This window comes from Schistocerca gregaria, chromosome 8 (assembly GCF_023897955.1).
Source record: "Schistocerca gregaria isolate iqSchGreg1 chromosome 8, iqSchGreg1.2, whole genome shotgun sequence".
Lineage (NCBI taxonomy): Eukaryota > Metazoa > Arthropoda > Insecta > Orthoptera > Acrididae > Schistocerca > Schistocerca gregaria.
In genome coordinates, this window is record NC_064927.1 from 391,105,669 (window position 1) to 391,124,291 (window position 18,623).

Genomic DNA, 18,623 nt, shown 5'->3' on the forward strand with positions numbered 1-18,623 from the left:
ATGTAATCAGAACTTTTATAGTTGTTAGTAAAGCTGAATCTTTGCCTTTTCAGGATTTTAAGTTCGGATGATCCATCAGAGACAAAACATACATTGATTGAGATATGTTTGATGAAAAACATATTTTCAAATTAATCTGTGTGCTCCAGTTTATCAGTGTCAAATTTCATGTAGGATCAAGTAGTCACAGTTAATAAGTAATGTCATACATATTTCTACCATAGGGATATGAAGGGTTAATTGGAGTAGAAAGAAATGCAAATAAAAACCTTTAGTTTGTCTGTAGATACTGAGAAACAATGGTTAGAGTAAGAAAGATATTGGTAAAATGTTTTAATACAACCAATAACTAAATAACATTAAAGTGTGTGTTTTTTATGTTAATTGTTTTGGCAGGTAACCTTAAGTGTATGCAAATAAATAGTGAATTTTTACAAGATTTTTTGTTTAATTTAAGACAAAGAGTGACAAAAAATTGGAAGCTATAAAATTGCAAACATTCAAAAGATATTCCTCATTCTCCTTGCAAATCTGGTACTGAAATTACAGCCTTCTGAAGGATAGCTTGGAATGTTTTTCTGATCTGTATACACCACATCTTCAGAACCAGAGAAGACAATATTAGTCAAATAACAGCCAGTATAATGTTATCTAAAAGGTCTTTTCCCCAGAAACAAAATATTATATCTGATCCTATTAATCAATGGATAAAATCTGCTGTTGATGCATTTTGTGACGTTCTTTTAAGTGTTTTACATGGATTTTTCACATTAAATTTATATTTCTATCACAAAAGCAATTGCCATATAACTTGGCAAGGTGCTGCACTTGTACTATGTTCAGTTAAAAAACTGAATGTCTGATAAAAGCATTTGATTCACTTCTCTTACATTCAGTCACATTCAATCTGTCTCAACAACTAAAATTTTCTCATAGATTTCTCCTTTTTTTGCAATAACTGTGTTGACTACAGGACATTTATTTATGTGACAAATCAAGGAAAGTACAAATACTGCTGATAGAAATCAAAAAGTTATATATTATTTTCCATGCAAACTGTTATACAGAGTACTGTCTTCACTTTTCTGTAACTCGCAAATGAAAAGCCAGAAGAACATAAAATATGTAATTCATCTACAGAATGAGCACATTATTAAGATTTCATGGACCTGCCTCATATAAGCAAACCATGTTGGTCACAAAATGTGTGAATAGTTTCAGCAGTGGAGGAAACAAAAGAAAATAGGAACTTTAGAAACACTGTATTTTCTCTGTCAAGCGGCGCTGGGTAGAGAGGTAATGTCTTTTTCTGTTCGACGAAAAAGACGTATTATTTCATATAAAGTGTGTTAAGTGTAACAAGGTAGTGCGAACGGGGTTCTGTGTGACTCTTGCGATAAATTGTGTTATTTTCGTTGCGTTGAAGTGTCGGAAAATAAATCTTCCAGTTGAAAATACTGAGTGGAAGAGTCGTATTTGAGCAGATATAAACGATAAACAAAAATGTCCCAATAACATGTTGGATGAAAATGCCTGTAGACTTGCTTCACAGCAAGATGACCTGGAAGAAATGAACTTTGTGAAAGTTATTTCAGTGTTACAAGAGGATATTAAAGCTCTCCTGTTAGAGAAGGCGAAACTAAAGGAAAAGGTTAGTACTGCTGATGGTAATATCAAGCATAACAAATGTACTCTTAACAGTGAAATAGCTGTTCAAACATGAAACGATGTTAAGCCTTGGAAATATGTCTTGAGGAAAAGGACATTCACAAAGTAGATCAAAAATAGATTTGAAGCCTTAACTAAATCTGACAACTATGAATAGATTTGATGCCTTCACTAAATCTGAAAACAATGAATCAAAAGTACCAATTCGCAATGGAAACAACTGTAAAACAAACGAAAAGGAAGAATCCTGTTCTTTGAATTTAAAAAGTCGTGTGTCAAAGTCTGTAAGTAAACACAAAATAAGGATTCTTTCAGACAGCCACAGTCATGGTCTGTCGAATATATTAAGTTCAGTGTAGAATGACTCAACCAAGTTTGAAGTGCAGGGGTTTACGAAACCTGGAGGCTCACTGAGTAATGTGAGTAAAACTGACTTCCCTAAATGGTATAGTAAAGATTTTCTTTTTGTAATTGGAGGATCAAACGATGTTAGCAAAAATCAAGCACCTGATGCAACCTCTGCCCTCAAGAGAACACTAGCTAGATACACACATACGAACAGCATCATAGTGAACATACCACATCCCCATGACTTGACTGAGGCTTCATGTGTAAACAAAGAAGTATTAGAAACTAATATTAGATACAACCAAATCTGTGGTCATTTTAATAGTGTGACAGTAATAAATGTAACGCTCCTACAAGTCGTGGTCTAGGCCTAACAACCTTCAACCACCACCATTAACTACAGAGTTAGATTATGAAAATCCTGTGCTACAATCAAAAGAAGACAGTAATCATCTGACCTTCTTTCATATAAACATACAGTCAGTGAGAAATAAACTCCATGAACTTGAACTAGTTTTAGAAGACTTGCATTGTGATATTCTGTGCCTAAATGAGCGCTGGCTTAAAGAACATGAATCCAAGATGTATACTCCTGTTGGTTTTAAATTTTTTACTGGCTGTATTAAATAAGTTATGTAACATGGAGGAGAGTCAGTACTAATGAAAAGTGATCTCAAACACATAGTTAAGATTATAGATCTCAAGGATTTTGTGCATGAAGGAGAAATTGAAATTGCTGCTGTTCATTTCCCCGAAAGCATGATTGTTGTAGTATCTATGAAAACTGGTGCCAAAGTTATTGTTCAGCATGCAGATAATCGCCTAATGTACTTACTTAGATATTAGAATAATAAAATTTTAATGTTTGGTGACATTAATATAGATGTGATGATGCAAAATACTAAAAGTAGATTACTATTCTATACCATCAACTCATAAAGTTACAATTGCCTTAATTATAAGCCCATCAGGCAGAACGCCTGTCTAGATAATATTATAACAATAATTGGCAAACATGATGTAGTCTTAAATGTTGTTAAACCAATGTTCTCTGACTATGGCGGTATTTTCCTAAAATTAATGGGCTTAAAAAATCTTGCTCAACCAATAGAACCCCAGACAATGAGGTAGACAAATCCATAAAATGTAACAAATCTCATAAAAATACTTTTGACCATTGATTGGTGTGCTACTGTCATGGAGAATAAGTCTTTATATGATACTTTTGATTATTTCTTAGATACCAATACCACTGTCTTTAATGAATACTGCCCCCTCAACATCAAACACAATAGACCAAACCAAGGAGAAAACAGAAAATTAATGTCACTGACTGGTATACTCTTTACTTAAATAACTTAAGGAATCTGTTAAGAGTTTACATTGATAAATCTTGCTCGAATAATGAGTGTAGACATTCATATGCCAAATTAAAAAAGCTGTACAGAAAAGATATAATTTCTGCAAACAGGAAAACAAATGAAAACTATGTTTCTCATGCCAGTAACTAATGTAAAGTATCATGGAAAATAATTAAAAAAGAAACAGGGTTAATTGCAGAAAATTAACCTGTCCCTCTAAGTGCAGATGAACTAAATAATAGTTTCATAAGTTCTGGGGAATTAGCTATAAAAGATGAGAGAAATTTAGCGGACAATGAAGACACACTCCCCAATTTGTGGGAAACAAAGTCGCCAGTAGACTTGCCAAAATTTGGATGGAGAACTATTTATCCCAAGGATATTACTTAATGCAATAAAATCATTGAGCAACTCCAGAACTGAGGACATTATGTTTCTTTCTAATTTTATCATAAAGGAAATAATAGGCACTATATGAAATCCACTGTCTTACCTAATCAATAGGATGTTTACGGAAGGAGCATTTCCATACTGCCTTAAACTGACAATTGTCTTGCCCATATTCAAAAAAAGGAGACAGAAATTCACTCCAAAATATCTATAATATCCAAATTACTAAAACATTAATGAAAGACCAATAAAATAATTTTTTGGGTCTTACAACCTCATAAATGGGGCCCAGTATAGATTCTGAAGTGGGCTACCAACAATAAAGACAGTTCAGGAACCTGTATTATGAATATTACAGGGTTTTAAAAATAGGGAACACACCTATGCAACATGAGTACACTTAACCTACGTCTTTTGCACTGTCCCACATAGCATTTAATTAAAAAAAACTTGAAAAATGTTGAGTAATTAGTGTAGCACTACTATTACTAAAAGTGTAGTTGACAAACAGAAACCAAATGCTAGTTTTAAATTCGAATAACAAATCTGACCTCCCCAAGGTGAAATATGGAGTCCCACAAGGATCTGTACTGGGACCTTTGTTATTTATTGTGTATATGAATTACCTGCCTAACTTATTACCATAGAAATCTGTACTGTATGCCAACATCACAACTTTTATCACGTCACATAGTGACATGAATGTTGTCAAACAAATTAACATCTCAATGATGGAAGAGGCAGCTCAGTGGTTCCATGAAAATAGACTGTCATTAAATAAAAACAAAACTGGAGACATTCTCTTCTCTTTTGCAAAGAGTTTTATATATCCTTAGGAAGCTTAAGGATTGTGTCACTAAGGAGTGCATGCTTATGGCGTACTATGTCTTTATCCATACACATTTCCATTATGGAATTATTCTTTGGGGGAACTCTGCTGGGTCAAAGGAGATTTTCCTCTGGCAGGAGAAAGCCATTGGATGTATTTTTGGTTTGAGCAAATTAAATTCTTGCAGACAGTACTTTATTGAGCACAAAATACTACCATACGTACTCAAAGCTGTTATGTAAGCCAAACAGAATGCCCACATGTACGAAAGTAGGTCAGATGTGCACTCATATGAAACCAGAATCAAGAACTTATTAGACATACCTTGGATGCGTTTGAGTAAAGTCCAAAATAATTTTGTACATGCTTGCAAAATATTTTTAATACTATAGCACATGGCAAAAGGGAACTCCATGAAAACAAATTTAAAATTGGGGTAGGAACATGGCTGAAAGAGAAATCATTCAGTAGTACAAGTGAATTAGCATAATGAAAAAATATGAGCTCTTTTGTATAATGAAAAATATGATGCTTCTATATATAACGAAAAAGATGCTCTTTTACTATAAATGTGACTGTGAACCAACAAAATTTTAACTTATGACATACAACAAAATTTTTTCTGTGCACCCAGTGTAACAAAATTAATTATGGATGAGTACAAGATATGCAATATTAATGTAATGGTATCTATATATGTCAATCTTTGTAAATCATCTGTAGTATTATGTATCTACTTTTGTATAATTTGTGTAACTAACTGTATAATTATGCAACAAATGTCAATGCATCATATAACACAACAGTTTTCTACAGGCAAATAGATCCAGTTCAATACAATAAATCCAATTCCATTCAATAAATCCAGTTCACCTCAATTCAAGCCAGATTTGGATGGTTGCACTACTAGGTGAATGACATCAAGAAACTATGGCATACTTTTCCTCGAGCATGCATACAACCCATTGTCAACACAAAACAGAAAGTCTGCCACATATCTGCCTGTTGGTTGGTTGGTTGTTTCGGGGAAGAAGACCATACAGGAGGTCATCAGTCTCATCGGATTAGGGAAGGACAGGGAAGGAAGTCGACCGTGCCCTTTGAAAGGAACCATCCCGGCATTTGCCTGGAGCGACTTAGGGAAATCACAGAAAACCTAAATCAGGATGGCCGGACGTGGGATATCTGCCTGTTCAAACATGCATTCCACTTGCAGGCTACTTCCAAAGGTCATTTCTATAAACAAAAAGCTTTGTTATCAACAAACAAAATATTGAAGACGATATTACATCTGCAAATTGGCTGTACTTTATATATATATATATATATATATATATATATATATATATATATATATATATATATATATATATAATATCAGACATATGGACGACGGAAGAAATACCAGAGGACTTGAAATGCACTCTAATTCACCCACTACACAAAAAGGGCGACAAGACAGACATCAACAATTATAGAGGAATTTCCCTGCTCCCAGTCGCTTAGATTCAGATTCAGATTCAGATTCTTTATTGACATGGACCACATACAGTAGAGTAGGCTTTTACAATGATAGTAAGGTACAAATATTGATCACATTACATGTAAAAATTAAATATCTTATATACCACTACAATCTTAATTATTAATATCAATATTGTCAATATCATAGAACTCTTTTATATGATAACATGGGTTTTTCCTAGCCAGTCATATAATTTTGTTTTGAACGTTTTAAAAGGCAAGGATCGAGCGGCAAGAGAAAATTTGTTAAAAATTTTGAGGGCATTTACTTTATGGGAGTTTCCTGTTATTGCTAGCCTGTGCCTTGGAATGTCAATATTTGCCTTACTTCTAGTATCGTGCTTGTGAATTGTTTCCCTGATGATACATTATTTAATGTTATTCCTGACAAAGAGTGCAGCCTCATAGATATACAGATTCACCACTGTTAGTAACCTAAGCCTGGTAAAAAGAGGGCGACAGTGTTCTACAGGACCAGCATTACACATTATACGAACAATTTTTTTTTGGACTTTTAAGATGTTACTGATATGAGGAGAATGTCCCCATATGATATGATATCTGGAGTCCAGTTTTGTTGTGAAATTTCATGTAGTTTTGCCACTTTGTGAATCGCTTCTGTTCTATTATTGGTGATAATTGCAATATCGTCAGCGAAAGCAAGGCACTTGACTTCAATTCAGTTCTCTTTCTTGGTACCAATTTGAATTCCCATTCCCTGATGATCTTTTCTAGAACAATGTTGAAAAGCATTGGGGATATATAGTTCATCCCCTTGTCCGACTCCAATTTTGATATGGAAGGGTTCTGATATTTCGCCCATGAACTTCTCTTTGGATGTTGTTCCTGTAAGTGTCTGTTCTGTGATTTTTCGTGTCTTTTGGTGGATCCCAAATTCTTCCATGAGTTTAAACAGGGTCTCATGGTCCACATATGCTTTCCTGAAGTCGATGAATGTAGTCACTGTGTTTATGCACTTCCTCATTTGTAATATCGTCTTTAAGCACTAGATCTGTTCCTCACATAATCATCCTTTTCTGAATCTGGCTTGGTATTCATCAAATAGTGGATATACTTTGGATTCTATCCTGTTTAAGAATGTTTTGTAAAGGATTTTGTAATTAATTATCTCCGTGTAGCATATTTTGGACTCTTTCAGTCAAATATATCACTGATATATATATATATATATATATATATATATATATATATATATATATATATATATATATATATATAGCAGTGCTAGGATATTAATTTTTTGAAATGAGAGCTTCCACAAATTTGAGGTGCTGCACTTTCCATACCTCTTAAAGTAAATCTTGGGATAGTAAACAGGTTTTGTTGCAGAAACGTTTCTCCAGAATGTTACACTATATTTCAAAACTGTCTGCATGGGCTAAGAACATATTTTCACCATCCCCAATGATACACACCCAGAAAGATTTTTTATGCCTTGTGTGTAATGCTTATATATTCTTCATTTTAAGTCTATCACAGATCCTCTTCAATCTTCACATGTAGCTATTTTGTTAGACCTTGAATTCTCAAGAAGTGATGTAAGAAATTCTATAGTTGAGATTAACTTGTATTTATTTAGTACCATACCCTACTGCCTTCTAATTGTTGTTCTTGTTTATTACAAATCTATTTACAGAAAAGCAATCTTTAATGTGTGAGATACAGTTTTAATGTAATGTTGCTACTCTACTCTTGTCCTCTGTTTTATTACCACAGTATAATATTTTGGAGCAAATTTAATGTACTTGTGGTATTGCTTCGTTGTTTATAATTCATGTACAAAAATAATAACAGAATTGACAGTGGAACTGAACCTTGTGGTACATCGTACCCAAAAGTCAGCTTTTCCAACAAATAGGGCTTTGATTTTTCTCTCTTCTGGAAGTACTAAGCTACCTGGACTCTATACTGTACGAGTAAGTGTGGCTTAATCAAATAACAGTTCTATCTGCTAACACCTAGATAAGCAATGTGTTGCAACTAATGATACTAAATACCTTCTATGTGTATGGATATATTGCTGAAATATAATGTTTGTTATCTAGTGCATTTAAAGATTCATTACGAAATGGAAACAGGAAAGACACAATTATTTCAAGAGGTAGTATTTTTTGTAAGAAAGTGGATTCTGACTTTATAGTAGACATTTATATTTATTTCAGTAAATCAAAGCAGTAGTGATTTCAGTATTTTCAATTTTTTCAGTAGGGGCTTTAAGCCTCAATTCACACTGGCTATCACCTCATGTCCAATCCTGTCGAAACGTTATGCAATGCATTTAAAATGGTGTCAACCACATTGACCATCCTGTCATGTCTTGGCACTATTAAGGTTTCTCTTGAGGAAAGTTTTGACAGGTGACATCATCCATCTGTTGCTGATAATGTGACACAGAAACTCATTTCCTCTCAGTCAACTGCCAAGCGCAGATCTCCATATTTCGTTTCGTCGCGGATTTCGTGGCTGATCAGTACTAGGTTTTTCGTTATTCACTATAAATTGTATTGTTTCGTATTGTCTTTTGTTAAAATTTATAGTAAATGACAGCAGATTAATTGATGTAGTGAGACTACATTTATAATGTGGATTTTTATATATCAGTACCGTATTTAGTATTTTACAATGTTATGGTTTGCAACATTATTGCAAGTTGAAGTGAAAAAAGTACTGTGGGTAAATTAGATTGGTTAGTAGATGGAATTTATTTGTGTGTTCTCAGGCATATGTTGTGTTACAAAAATAAATGCACTGAAACTTCCAGACATAGCGAGCTGTTTAAATATGTATTTCTGGCAAGCCTGTTTATTGTTAAGTAGCTCCCTGAATTGTGTGTGAAAAGTCTTGCAAACATCAGTGGTCAATTCAATTCAATTAAATTTATTAGCGTCCTTGCAGTACATCATCAAAATGACATAGGACTTGTCAATAAACATTACAATTTAAAATACATGTACATGACAATTCATAATTGAATTTACTTGTCACTTAGACATTAGAATTTTAATAGAACTATAAGAACATTAACATAAAAATATACAAGTAGGATAATAACATACAAAAAAAGTTAGTGATTCTCATATCAAAGATTATTTCCATTCTTACATTAACACTGGTTCACACTTTCATAGAAACAGCAAGTGTTTAAATGTGAGCAATTACACATATTTATTATGTCAGGGAAATATTAACTGCGCTTTTATTTTCAATGATTTATAAACTCTTCAATACTGTAAAAACTATTGCTCAATAACATGTTTTTTTATTCTCTTTGAAATATGTGGTTTCATCATCTAACCCCAAGCTTGTAACACGGTGTTCATTTTCGTAATTCTGGATGCAATTCGATGTAGGAAATGAAAAAACTGATGCTTCGACCTTCCAAAATCTAAAATGCAGATTTCTCTTCCTCAGGCTTGTTGCATAGTGTGTGAAATCCCCAATCTTTACCACGTGATGTCATTTTTCCGACCCCGAGCTTTCTTTGCCTTGTTTTTTTATGTATACCTCCCTCCTCTAATACATAAGGTATTCCTGCCAGCTGCAAATCATTTGATACGAATAAATGTGATTTTCGTAGAAATTTGGGCTACAGCATCCATTGCCAAGCTACCGCCTTGTCAATGTGCACTTCGCACGTAAAAACACTGGAAAATCATCTTGCGAAGATCTCAATTCACGCAAAAAGAACAGTTGAAGACAGCAATGCGAGTTGAATTGACTTGACATGGCGGACAATCACTACGCTTACATAAGACACGTTTTCCGGACGGTGTAAACCGCATTTCGGAAACGGTTTTTTGCTATCGTCTTTGCATGTTAAGGCCTGAAGCGGATTTGCCAGCACAGTTCAATATGGCGCCTGGAAAACAACTGTTAAAGTTTATGATTTAGGCAGCACAGTCGCTGTTGCCCTTCAATTAGATGAGGTGTAAACTGTTCAAAACCGAAGCGATATTGGGAACTCCGTTTCTGGAATCCGGTTTTGGGAGCTCCGTGTTAACGGGTTGTGTGTGAGTACATTTTGACGTGATAGACATTGAAAAGTGGTCTTTGCTTGACCTGTTTTTAAATTTTCTGGGATATACGAGCTGGCAGCGAACAACTGCTGTCATATGCCACGCTTCTTTCAATTTAAGTGTTGAGGAGATAGCGCCTTGAAGTTTAGATATAGGAATTATATTCGCACTTTTTACGCTGGGGAATTACGAAAGAAGAGAATCGTTGTCTTCCAATATCTATGGAGGCAAAGATTATACAAGCCATCTGTGGCGGTAGAAATTACTGATTACTTGTCAAGGGGCGTAATATGGAAGTGGAAATATTTTCCGTGTAGTGTGTTGTGTGTATTAATGCTGTCACGATAATTCCTGGTTACATAATCAACAATGGTTAGTAGTTGAGTGCAAATATATTACACTGTGAGTGATAGTAGCTTTGACCTAACTGCATTATTTATGTTTACAGCTTGTGCTTGTTCTCGGAGATTTGCACATTCCTCACAGATGTAGCAGCCTGCCATCAAAGTTTAAAAAACTTCTGGTACCTGGCAGAATACAGCATATACTTTGCACCGGAAACTTGTGCACGAAGGAATCATATGACTACTTAAAAACCCTCGCAAGTGATGTGCATGTTGTCAGAGGGGATTTTGATGAGGTATATTTATGGAGAAGTGTGTGTGTGTGTGTGTGTGTGTGTTCTCACATTTTGTTGTTTTGGCCACTGCCGTTGCGCGTTCTTGAACTGTGAAGAACTTACATGGATCAGAATCACAATGCTAAATGCTAGGAACCTGTCTCCTGTTTAATTTTTTTTACCTTCATTCATTTAATACAATGATGAATAATCTCTTCTACATTGTTCACCAACTGTCAGTATTTGTCACCTCGTTTTATTACCAGTACTTATTATTCATTAGCTATGGTTGGACAGATTAGTAACATTACTCATAAGTTAATAGCTTTGTTCGGTCATACAGTGTAACTGCTTCACACAACCATTCTGCTGCAATTTAGTGTTAAAGTATTCACTGATTGGGTACTGATGTTGTGGCTTTGGAACATTGTCTTTCCACTGAACTATTTCAGCAATGCAGTCTGTATACTCAAGGCTACTGGTCTAAAGCTGTTTGTGGTTTGCAATGTCAGCTTTGGTGTCAATTTTTTAAACTTGTGGCATCTGAAGATATATTGAGTTTCAGTAAATTTAGCTTGATCTAGATAGATCTGAAGTTTGATTTCTAATTTGATGGTACACTTAAAGTAACAGGAAATTGAGTGTAATAGGAGCAATAAAATTATAGAAGGCATTGTCAGCTTTGAAATGGTAAAAATTAATGGAGGTATTTTGAAACTTTTAAGAACTTGGTAATTTATTTTTTTCAGAATTTGAACTACCCAGAGCAAAAGGTTGTCACAGTTGGCCAGTTCCGTATTGGATTGTCCCACGGCCACCAAGTTGTACCATGGGGAGATCCAGAATCCTTAGCACTAATACAACGACAGTTAGATGTGGACATTCTTATATCGGGGCATACTCATAAGTTTGAAGCATATGAACATGAAAACAAGTTTTATATTAATCCAGGTTCTGCAACAGGAGCTTATAACCCTCTTGACACGTAAGTACTTGAGTGCTTCTAGACAGGTAGCATATGATGTAAAAAGTTTTGTTAATTGGTATTACACACAACTGCTTATATATTAGAATTTATGTACTGTCTTGATAGATTTTATACGAATATTGTAGCCAGGAATTAGGAATTGCAGAGTAAAGAGATATATGGGTTTGTATTAAAGTGGGGTGTTGCCTCCCTTTGAATCTAGGCCTATTGAATAACTTTGCCTGGTTTTTTTTTTTTTTTTTTTTTTTTTTTTTTTTTTTTAAGCATCATAAAATGAGAAAATGATGTAACTATAGTAATAGAAAATCATTGGTGGAGTACACTATTTTGCCTCAATGGTTCAGGCATTGAGCTGTCAATTGGTACGTAAACAATAAGCAAAGATGTGCTTTTATTAATAGACACACAACAAAATTGGTTAGCAATTTAATATTTTTGAATTAGTGTGGAGTGTGGTTTTTTTTGGATTATTGTGTGATACAGGACCCCTCTGAAAGCTTGGTTGTGGAGGCAGACTGATCGTAGTGTACCTTAAGGTCTAGGTTAAGTTGGAAGGGGATAATTCATGGGGTCATTGGAAGCCTGAGATTCCACCCACCTGCTTTGAGCTGTGACGTACTGGTGGTGTGTGAAATCACCAAGGGATGGTGTTTTCGAATTGGTTGGTGGTTGTAGATGTCGTTGTATTTGGTGGTGCCGTTGCCTCTGGTGGTGAATGTTGACATGTTGAGTGTAATGTGTTGTGTTAGATTCATTTGAGTCTTGGTTATCATTGTGATAATGTGGGTTGATTTTGAGTCAGGGTAGTTGGTGCTGTAATGTCAATTCAGTTTTTTCTTTTGTGTGTGTGTGTTATATCTGATTGGATTGATGTTTGTTGTGTTGAATGAGCTTTAATATTTTTTATTGTTTTTTGTTGGGAATGGATATGACTGATAATTTTAATGGCTTTTCATTACGTGCTGTGATGGATGGCAGTATGTCATTGCTAATAAAGTTTTTGCAGCTTTTTGGACTAACAGTGGGATAATTTTGGTGTCACACTTGTGGTCAGTGCATGAAGTTGACAAGAGTTCCAGCATCTCAAACAAGGGACCAATTATGTGGCATTGTTTGCACATCATCATCATCATCTGGCATTCAATACAGTGTGGTACCTGGTTCGAAAAGCCTAGGTTGGCCATGAGGGAGACTGTTTTGCGTACATAGTGCTCTGAGTTTTGCATACATATTAATTTTGTTACAGATTGTCGTTAAGTTTTTGTTTACGTGGGTTTGAAAGAGTAGCTCTTCCAACTTGCAATGTCATTTAGATGAATATTGCTAGCAGAAGAGCGTCCCTAAGAATTTTTGTGTTTTTCGTGGGCTGTGGAGTGAATGTATAAGTTTTTTTCTTTTGTTTGGCTTTTGAGGTGTTGTGGTTTTGGTTTTGTTCCTTGTGGTTGTAGGTGTTGGTTTTTTCATATCAGTCCTCATGGTTGTTGAACTATATAGGTCAAGGGAAATGATCAGTTCCAATTTTTGTAGTTTTAAATGTAGGTATTGGTGGTTTGGTATCATCGGCTGTGGTCAAGGGAAATGTGTGATTCCAATTTTCATAGTTTTTGCCATGGGTGTTGATGTTTTGGTATCGTCAGCTGGGGTTGACCTATATTGATCAACGGAAGTGTCCGATACCTATAGATTTTTGTGTGTTTTTTGTAGGTCATTTTTTGTGTTTTGGGATTATGGTGTGTTTTTTTACTGTTTTATTTAGCTTGGCCCGTCTCTAAAACTTCCCATTTTCTGCAGTTGTTCCGTTCGTTTGATTGTATGTTTGGAGGAAGATATTATTGTCTTATTTATACATATTTTTGTGTTTGTTGTCATGCGTATATAGTGACATCATAGGTGCCATATTGGAGACGCATAGAGTAGCCACTTCTGCCATATTGCTGACATCATGAGTCAAAGCAGACTGGTGGAATCGGACACTTCTGTAATCCCTCCATACTTAATGCACATTTCATTAATTCAGGGAACATGTATTATTTTCCACTCAGTAATTTGATACATATTGCATACACATATTGTGCATAAACTATTTAAAAAAAAACATGAGGGAATATCAACTTGTAACTTTTACCTTGATTTGATGCTGCCGACATAAACTGACGGTAGTGGTGACTGTTGTATTTACATGTGATGTTTTTTAAGAGAAAGTATAGATTATGAATGAGACAACATAATAATTTGTCAGGTCAAGTGAACAATATGAGCCATTGGTAGGCTGTATTCGTAGCAGTGCAAAGACATATTTTCTGCTAGAGGAATAAGCAATGTTCTTTTTATTTGAATCAGTTGTAGGTGATGTTACAGTATCTTGGTTACAGGTTGCAATTTAACTCTTGTGGATCATGGATTAGATCAGTTTTTTGCACTGTGGGCTGATATTTTCAAGTGTTCTGTGTGTTCCATTGCACTAGTAACAAGAATATCCCTGCCAAAAAAGTATTCCCATGGAGCTCCTATCATTTTGTTGGTTTCCATTTTCCTGATGTTTGCGTTAGTTACACATCATTTAGTGGTGGTTTCTTGAGTTCCAGATCCCTGTCATGTTAATGAGATTGAGTATGAGCTTTGTGTCATATTGTTCACCAATCTTGATTTATCGATGTCATATCTACTAACAAGAAAAGTATAATTTTCTCACTTTTGCATTAAATTAGAAGTTGCATAAACAAAAATAAACCTGAGTGGTGTGGTGAGACAGGAAATAAAATAAATGTGGGGAGGTGAAATAGGGAAGAAACAGTTCAGATTGCCAATCTTAGTTACATTTATGCTCCACAAGGAATTCTATGTTTTATAGAATGCCTGCCATTCACTTAGTTAAAAGTCCAACACAAGAAAATGGACTGTCCCTACATATCTGTAATTATTTTAATTTTATGAATGTGGTATTTTTATAATATTTATGTGGTTATAATATTTATGGGGAAGGGAGAAGCATGTTATATGTTTTTGGGATAGAGTATGGTTAATTTATAAATAGTTTTGTTACGGAAGTAGTGCTCTTACAGTATTAAGGATGGAACAAGTCTTCAAAAGATGTCTTGGTGATGCAGCTGGCCATCATGTGTATGTATTTTGAAGGTAATATTAGTTAGAATACCAGTTGATGTGACTGAAGATCATGCTCAAGGATTTATCAAGATCATGCCCAACTATTTATCAGCTTCTGTTGTTGGTTTGTGGCAACAAGCATTTGAATGAAGATGTTGGTTGTTTCACTTGAGGCTAATGTTCTGCCATGTTCACTGTTGCATGATAGTAATGTGAAAAATTGATACTCCATGTAATTGACTTTCTTTGTGCCATTTCTTGTAACATAAACATAATACTCGGAGTTTGCTGTCGTTCCTCTTATTATTTTTCATCTCTCTTGGCTCCACAAATACGTTTTAATGGTTATTGGGGACAGCAATTTTATCACAGCCATCACTGTGTTACAATGGCCTTTGCACAAATGAAGTAGTTGGTAACAACATCAAATAGTATGTTGAGTTGCTATGAACAATAGCAGTAGTTGTGATTGCTCACCAGCTGTAACCAGTCTATAAGGGAGAGGAGGTAAAGTTGTAAATGATGTATGCTATGCAATTCCATACCACACCTGGTAAATGGTGAAGTTGTGAGACTCCCCAAGGTGCAACAGGTTAAGTGTGAAACACTTAAGTATTCCAGGTGAAGAAAGTTTAACCCAAAGAACATAAGCATGGAGACACACTAACGACCACTGCCTTCTTGACGAGCCTCAGCAGTAATTCTTCATGGATTACCGAGCGAGGTGGCGCAGTGGTTAGCACACTAGACTCGCATTCGGAAGGACGACTGTTCAATCCTGCGTCCGGCCATCCTGATTTAGGTTCTCCGTGATTTCCCTAAATCTTTCCACGCAAATGCCGGGATGGTTCCTTTGAAAGGGCACGGCCTACTTCCTTCCCTAATCCGATGAGACCGATGACCTCGCTGTTTGGTCTCTTCCCCCAAACAATCCAATCCAATCCCCTCCATGAAAAACTCAATGACCTCTTCATGGATCGGAAGAATATTTAATGGACACAGTATAAAATGTATCTTCCATTTTGTATTGCAACTACGGATCTTATAGATCTTGTTAAAAACCATCTCAAGCTCCAGAAACAAGGCTTTTTACGTCATTTAGATGCACCCAACATCTTTCATGATCCAACACCATTCTAGTGAATGGTTATACAGGTGAATTTTCTATATTTAGGCAATGCGTTCTTAGTACATACTGCACTAGTCCCTGGTTTGCCATCTGCCTTCCCTCCACTATTTTACACTGAAGTCTCATTAATTTGAATTTCATATTCTACATGTCATAGTTAATTTTTTATTCTTACTGTCACTTTTCTTCCTCGACTCCCGAGTGGTTTATTACATAACAGTGTACCACACTCACCTGTTTCAGGACATTGAAGGTTACAAATATAGGTATTCCCTAATGCTGAGATTCTATAGCAATTTTATTTTCATTATAAACTCAGTCATGGTACATAGTATGTGCTTAAATTTTTAATGCAGTTCCTTAATTTTATACTTTAGATATTCTGTTTTATCTGTTTCAGATCAATTATTCCTTCCTTCGTTCTTATGGACATACAGAGTTCAACAGTGGTTACATATGTGTACCAACTTGTTGGAGATGAAGTTAAGGTAGAGAGAATTGAATACAAGAAGAGCTAGAGACAATAGTTTGTGCAAATAGAGAACTACATTCTGAAAAGAATTGTTTCTTTGGAAACAATTTACTTGTTCGAGTCTGTGGTCGCTGCACCTATAAGGAAGACATTTTATACCTGTCAATATTCTTGTCCAGATATTAAAGCTGTATACTTTATATGAAAGTATGTAACAAGGAGTATGGTAACAACTGATAACTCTTGTGTGTTACATGTCTGTGACTGATACTTCATTCCGGATGTTCACTACAAGCATTTGTCAAGGAAGACTTGGGCATTCAGTTTGGAATAAGTTCTGAACCAGTTAATCTGGAAGAGGACTGTACCAGTAGCATGGATTAAATTATGTAAATACAATAAATTCTGAACATTTGTGCATTTATTGCTGGAGTGATGACAGTGTAATGGATGTTTCAGATATTTTTGACATAAGTTAATGAGGACACACACAGTTACTATCAAGAACAGATACAGTCTATAATTGTTTCAAACTCCAGTCCAGGTTAAACATACATGTATTTATAAGTAAAAAAACTAGAATAAGTCATTTTCAGTATTTATTACTGATTTTGGGTCTCTAGTTTTAACACATGTCTTAGCTCATTTCACTGTAATTGTGGTTTAGATAACCTAAAACATATCAGATAAGTTATCATTTGTCTGTAACATGAGTTGTACTGATACTATCAGGAAAATTGGTCACTGTTTCCAAAATGGTATTTGCGAGGATAAACACAAAGGACTGATTTAAGCATTGGAACAAATGTTTCTACTGCTAGGACAAACGGTTTCTTTGGCTGCTGGAGTATAATGGATACAGATACTCACTTGGAGCTATTTCTTGTTTCATCACCGCCGCCAACACAACCACTACTACTACTACAGTTTGTCCTCCCTTCTGAATGCTTTCTTTCATTCTTTTTAGCAAGTTGTCCCTTGGCCTTTTTCTTAGTCTCTTGCCTTTCATTTCCATCCTCCGCAACTTTATAAGCAATCTATTCTCATCCATTCTCTTCCTATGATTATACCTTTACTCTTTCTTCCTCAATCTTATTTTGCAAGGGTTCCAGCTGTTTATTAACGAAAATCATTTAGAATTTTGAAAATCTGTTACTGGTAATACCTTGCAGCTGTTATCTCAGGAGTTTCTGTACATCAACTCTATCAGTATAAAAAAGGTAGAAATCTCTGAATCTATTGAGAAAAAGTCTCATACAAACTAGCCTCATAATAATTAACACAGCTGGGGATGTATGGAGCTAAATTCCATTATCATTGATTGTAGTTTCCTGCCTAGCATGAGTCTTTCAAAAGCATTTCAGCTGCTTGACTAAAGAATTAAACAGTTCAGACATGTACATTTTTCTGAAAAATTGCTCCAGCCCCTACACAAACAGTCACACACACACACACACACACACACACACACACACACACACACAGGAATGTTTGTGGGAAGTGTGAATACATCAGCCTGTTCAATAGTTCATATGATTTCAGTTTCTCAAGTTCTTATGTTTAGCTTGGACTTGAAACTTGTTCCCTAACAGATATTTTACACCTTGTAGAGAACGTGCTGTTATATTGTATTATTTTTTCCACTTCTATAACTTCTTTACACAATTTTTCAATCTACATATGAAATGCTGTCAGTGAGGCAAATAGAATCTCACATTGAGAATTTTGAGCCATTTTTGTTTAATTCTGAATCTCTTTTGTCAACATGTGATTGTTTTTTGTTTGAATTCTAAATGTACATGACATTAAGCACTATCAAAATATCCTTTTTACAAGTATAATCTTAATCATTGTTATTATAATAATTACAATTTTATTATTATTATTATTATTATTATTATTATTATTATTATTACTGTTATCATCTTGCTCTTGTGATGGCTTCACAAAAACTTTCATGAAGCCAGCCATGTTGTAAATGGTAACAGAGTTCAGTATCTTTCTGATTTTGCAGCTTTATAGTTTTTCTCACAGTGGGAATAAAAAGTTGTTATTCAATTGTTAGTGAAAACACAAAACACGTTCTTCTTTACATAAAAATATAATACCTTTGATGATTTTCAGAAATAACTGCAACCTACTATATTTTCTGA

General features: G+C 34.9%; 1 protein-coding gene across 1 annotated transcript; it reads left to right on the top strand.

The window, feature by feature from the left end:
* The first annotated feature begins 9,847 nt into the window (after window positions 1-9,847).
* Window positions 9,848-17,395, top strand: LOC126284685 (vacuolar protein sorting-associated protein 29). Its single transcript, XM_049983806.1, has 4 exons — window positions 9,848-10,529; window positions 10,606-10,797; window positions 11,526-11,761; window positions 16,399-17,395. Exons 1-4 carry the CDS (start codon window positions 10,527-10,529, stop codon window positions 16,514-16,516), a joined length of 549 nt encoding a protein of 182 aa, XP_049839763.1. The 5' UTR covers window positions 9,848-10,526; the 3' UTR covers window positions 16,517-17,395.
* Window positions 17,396-18,623: the final 1,228 nt, after the last annotated feature.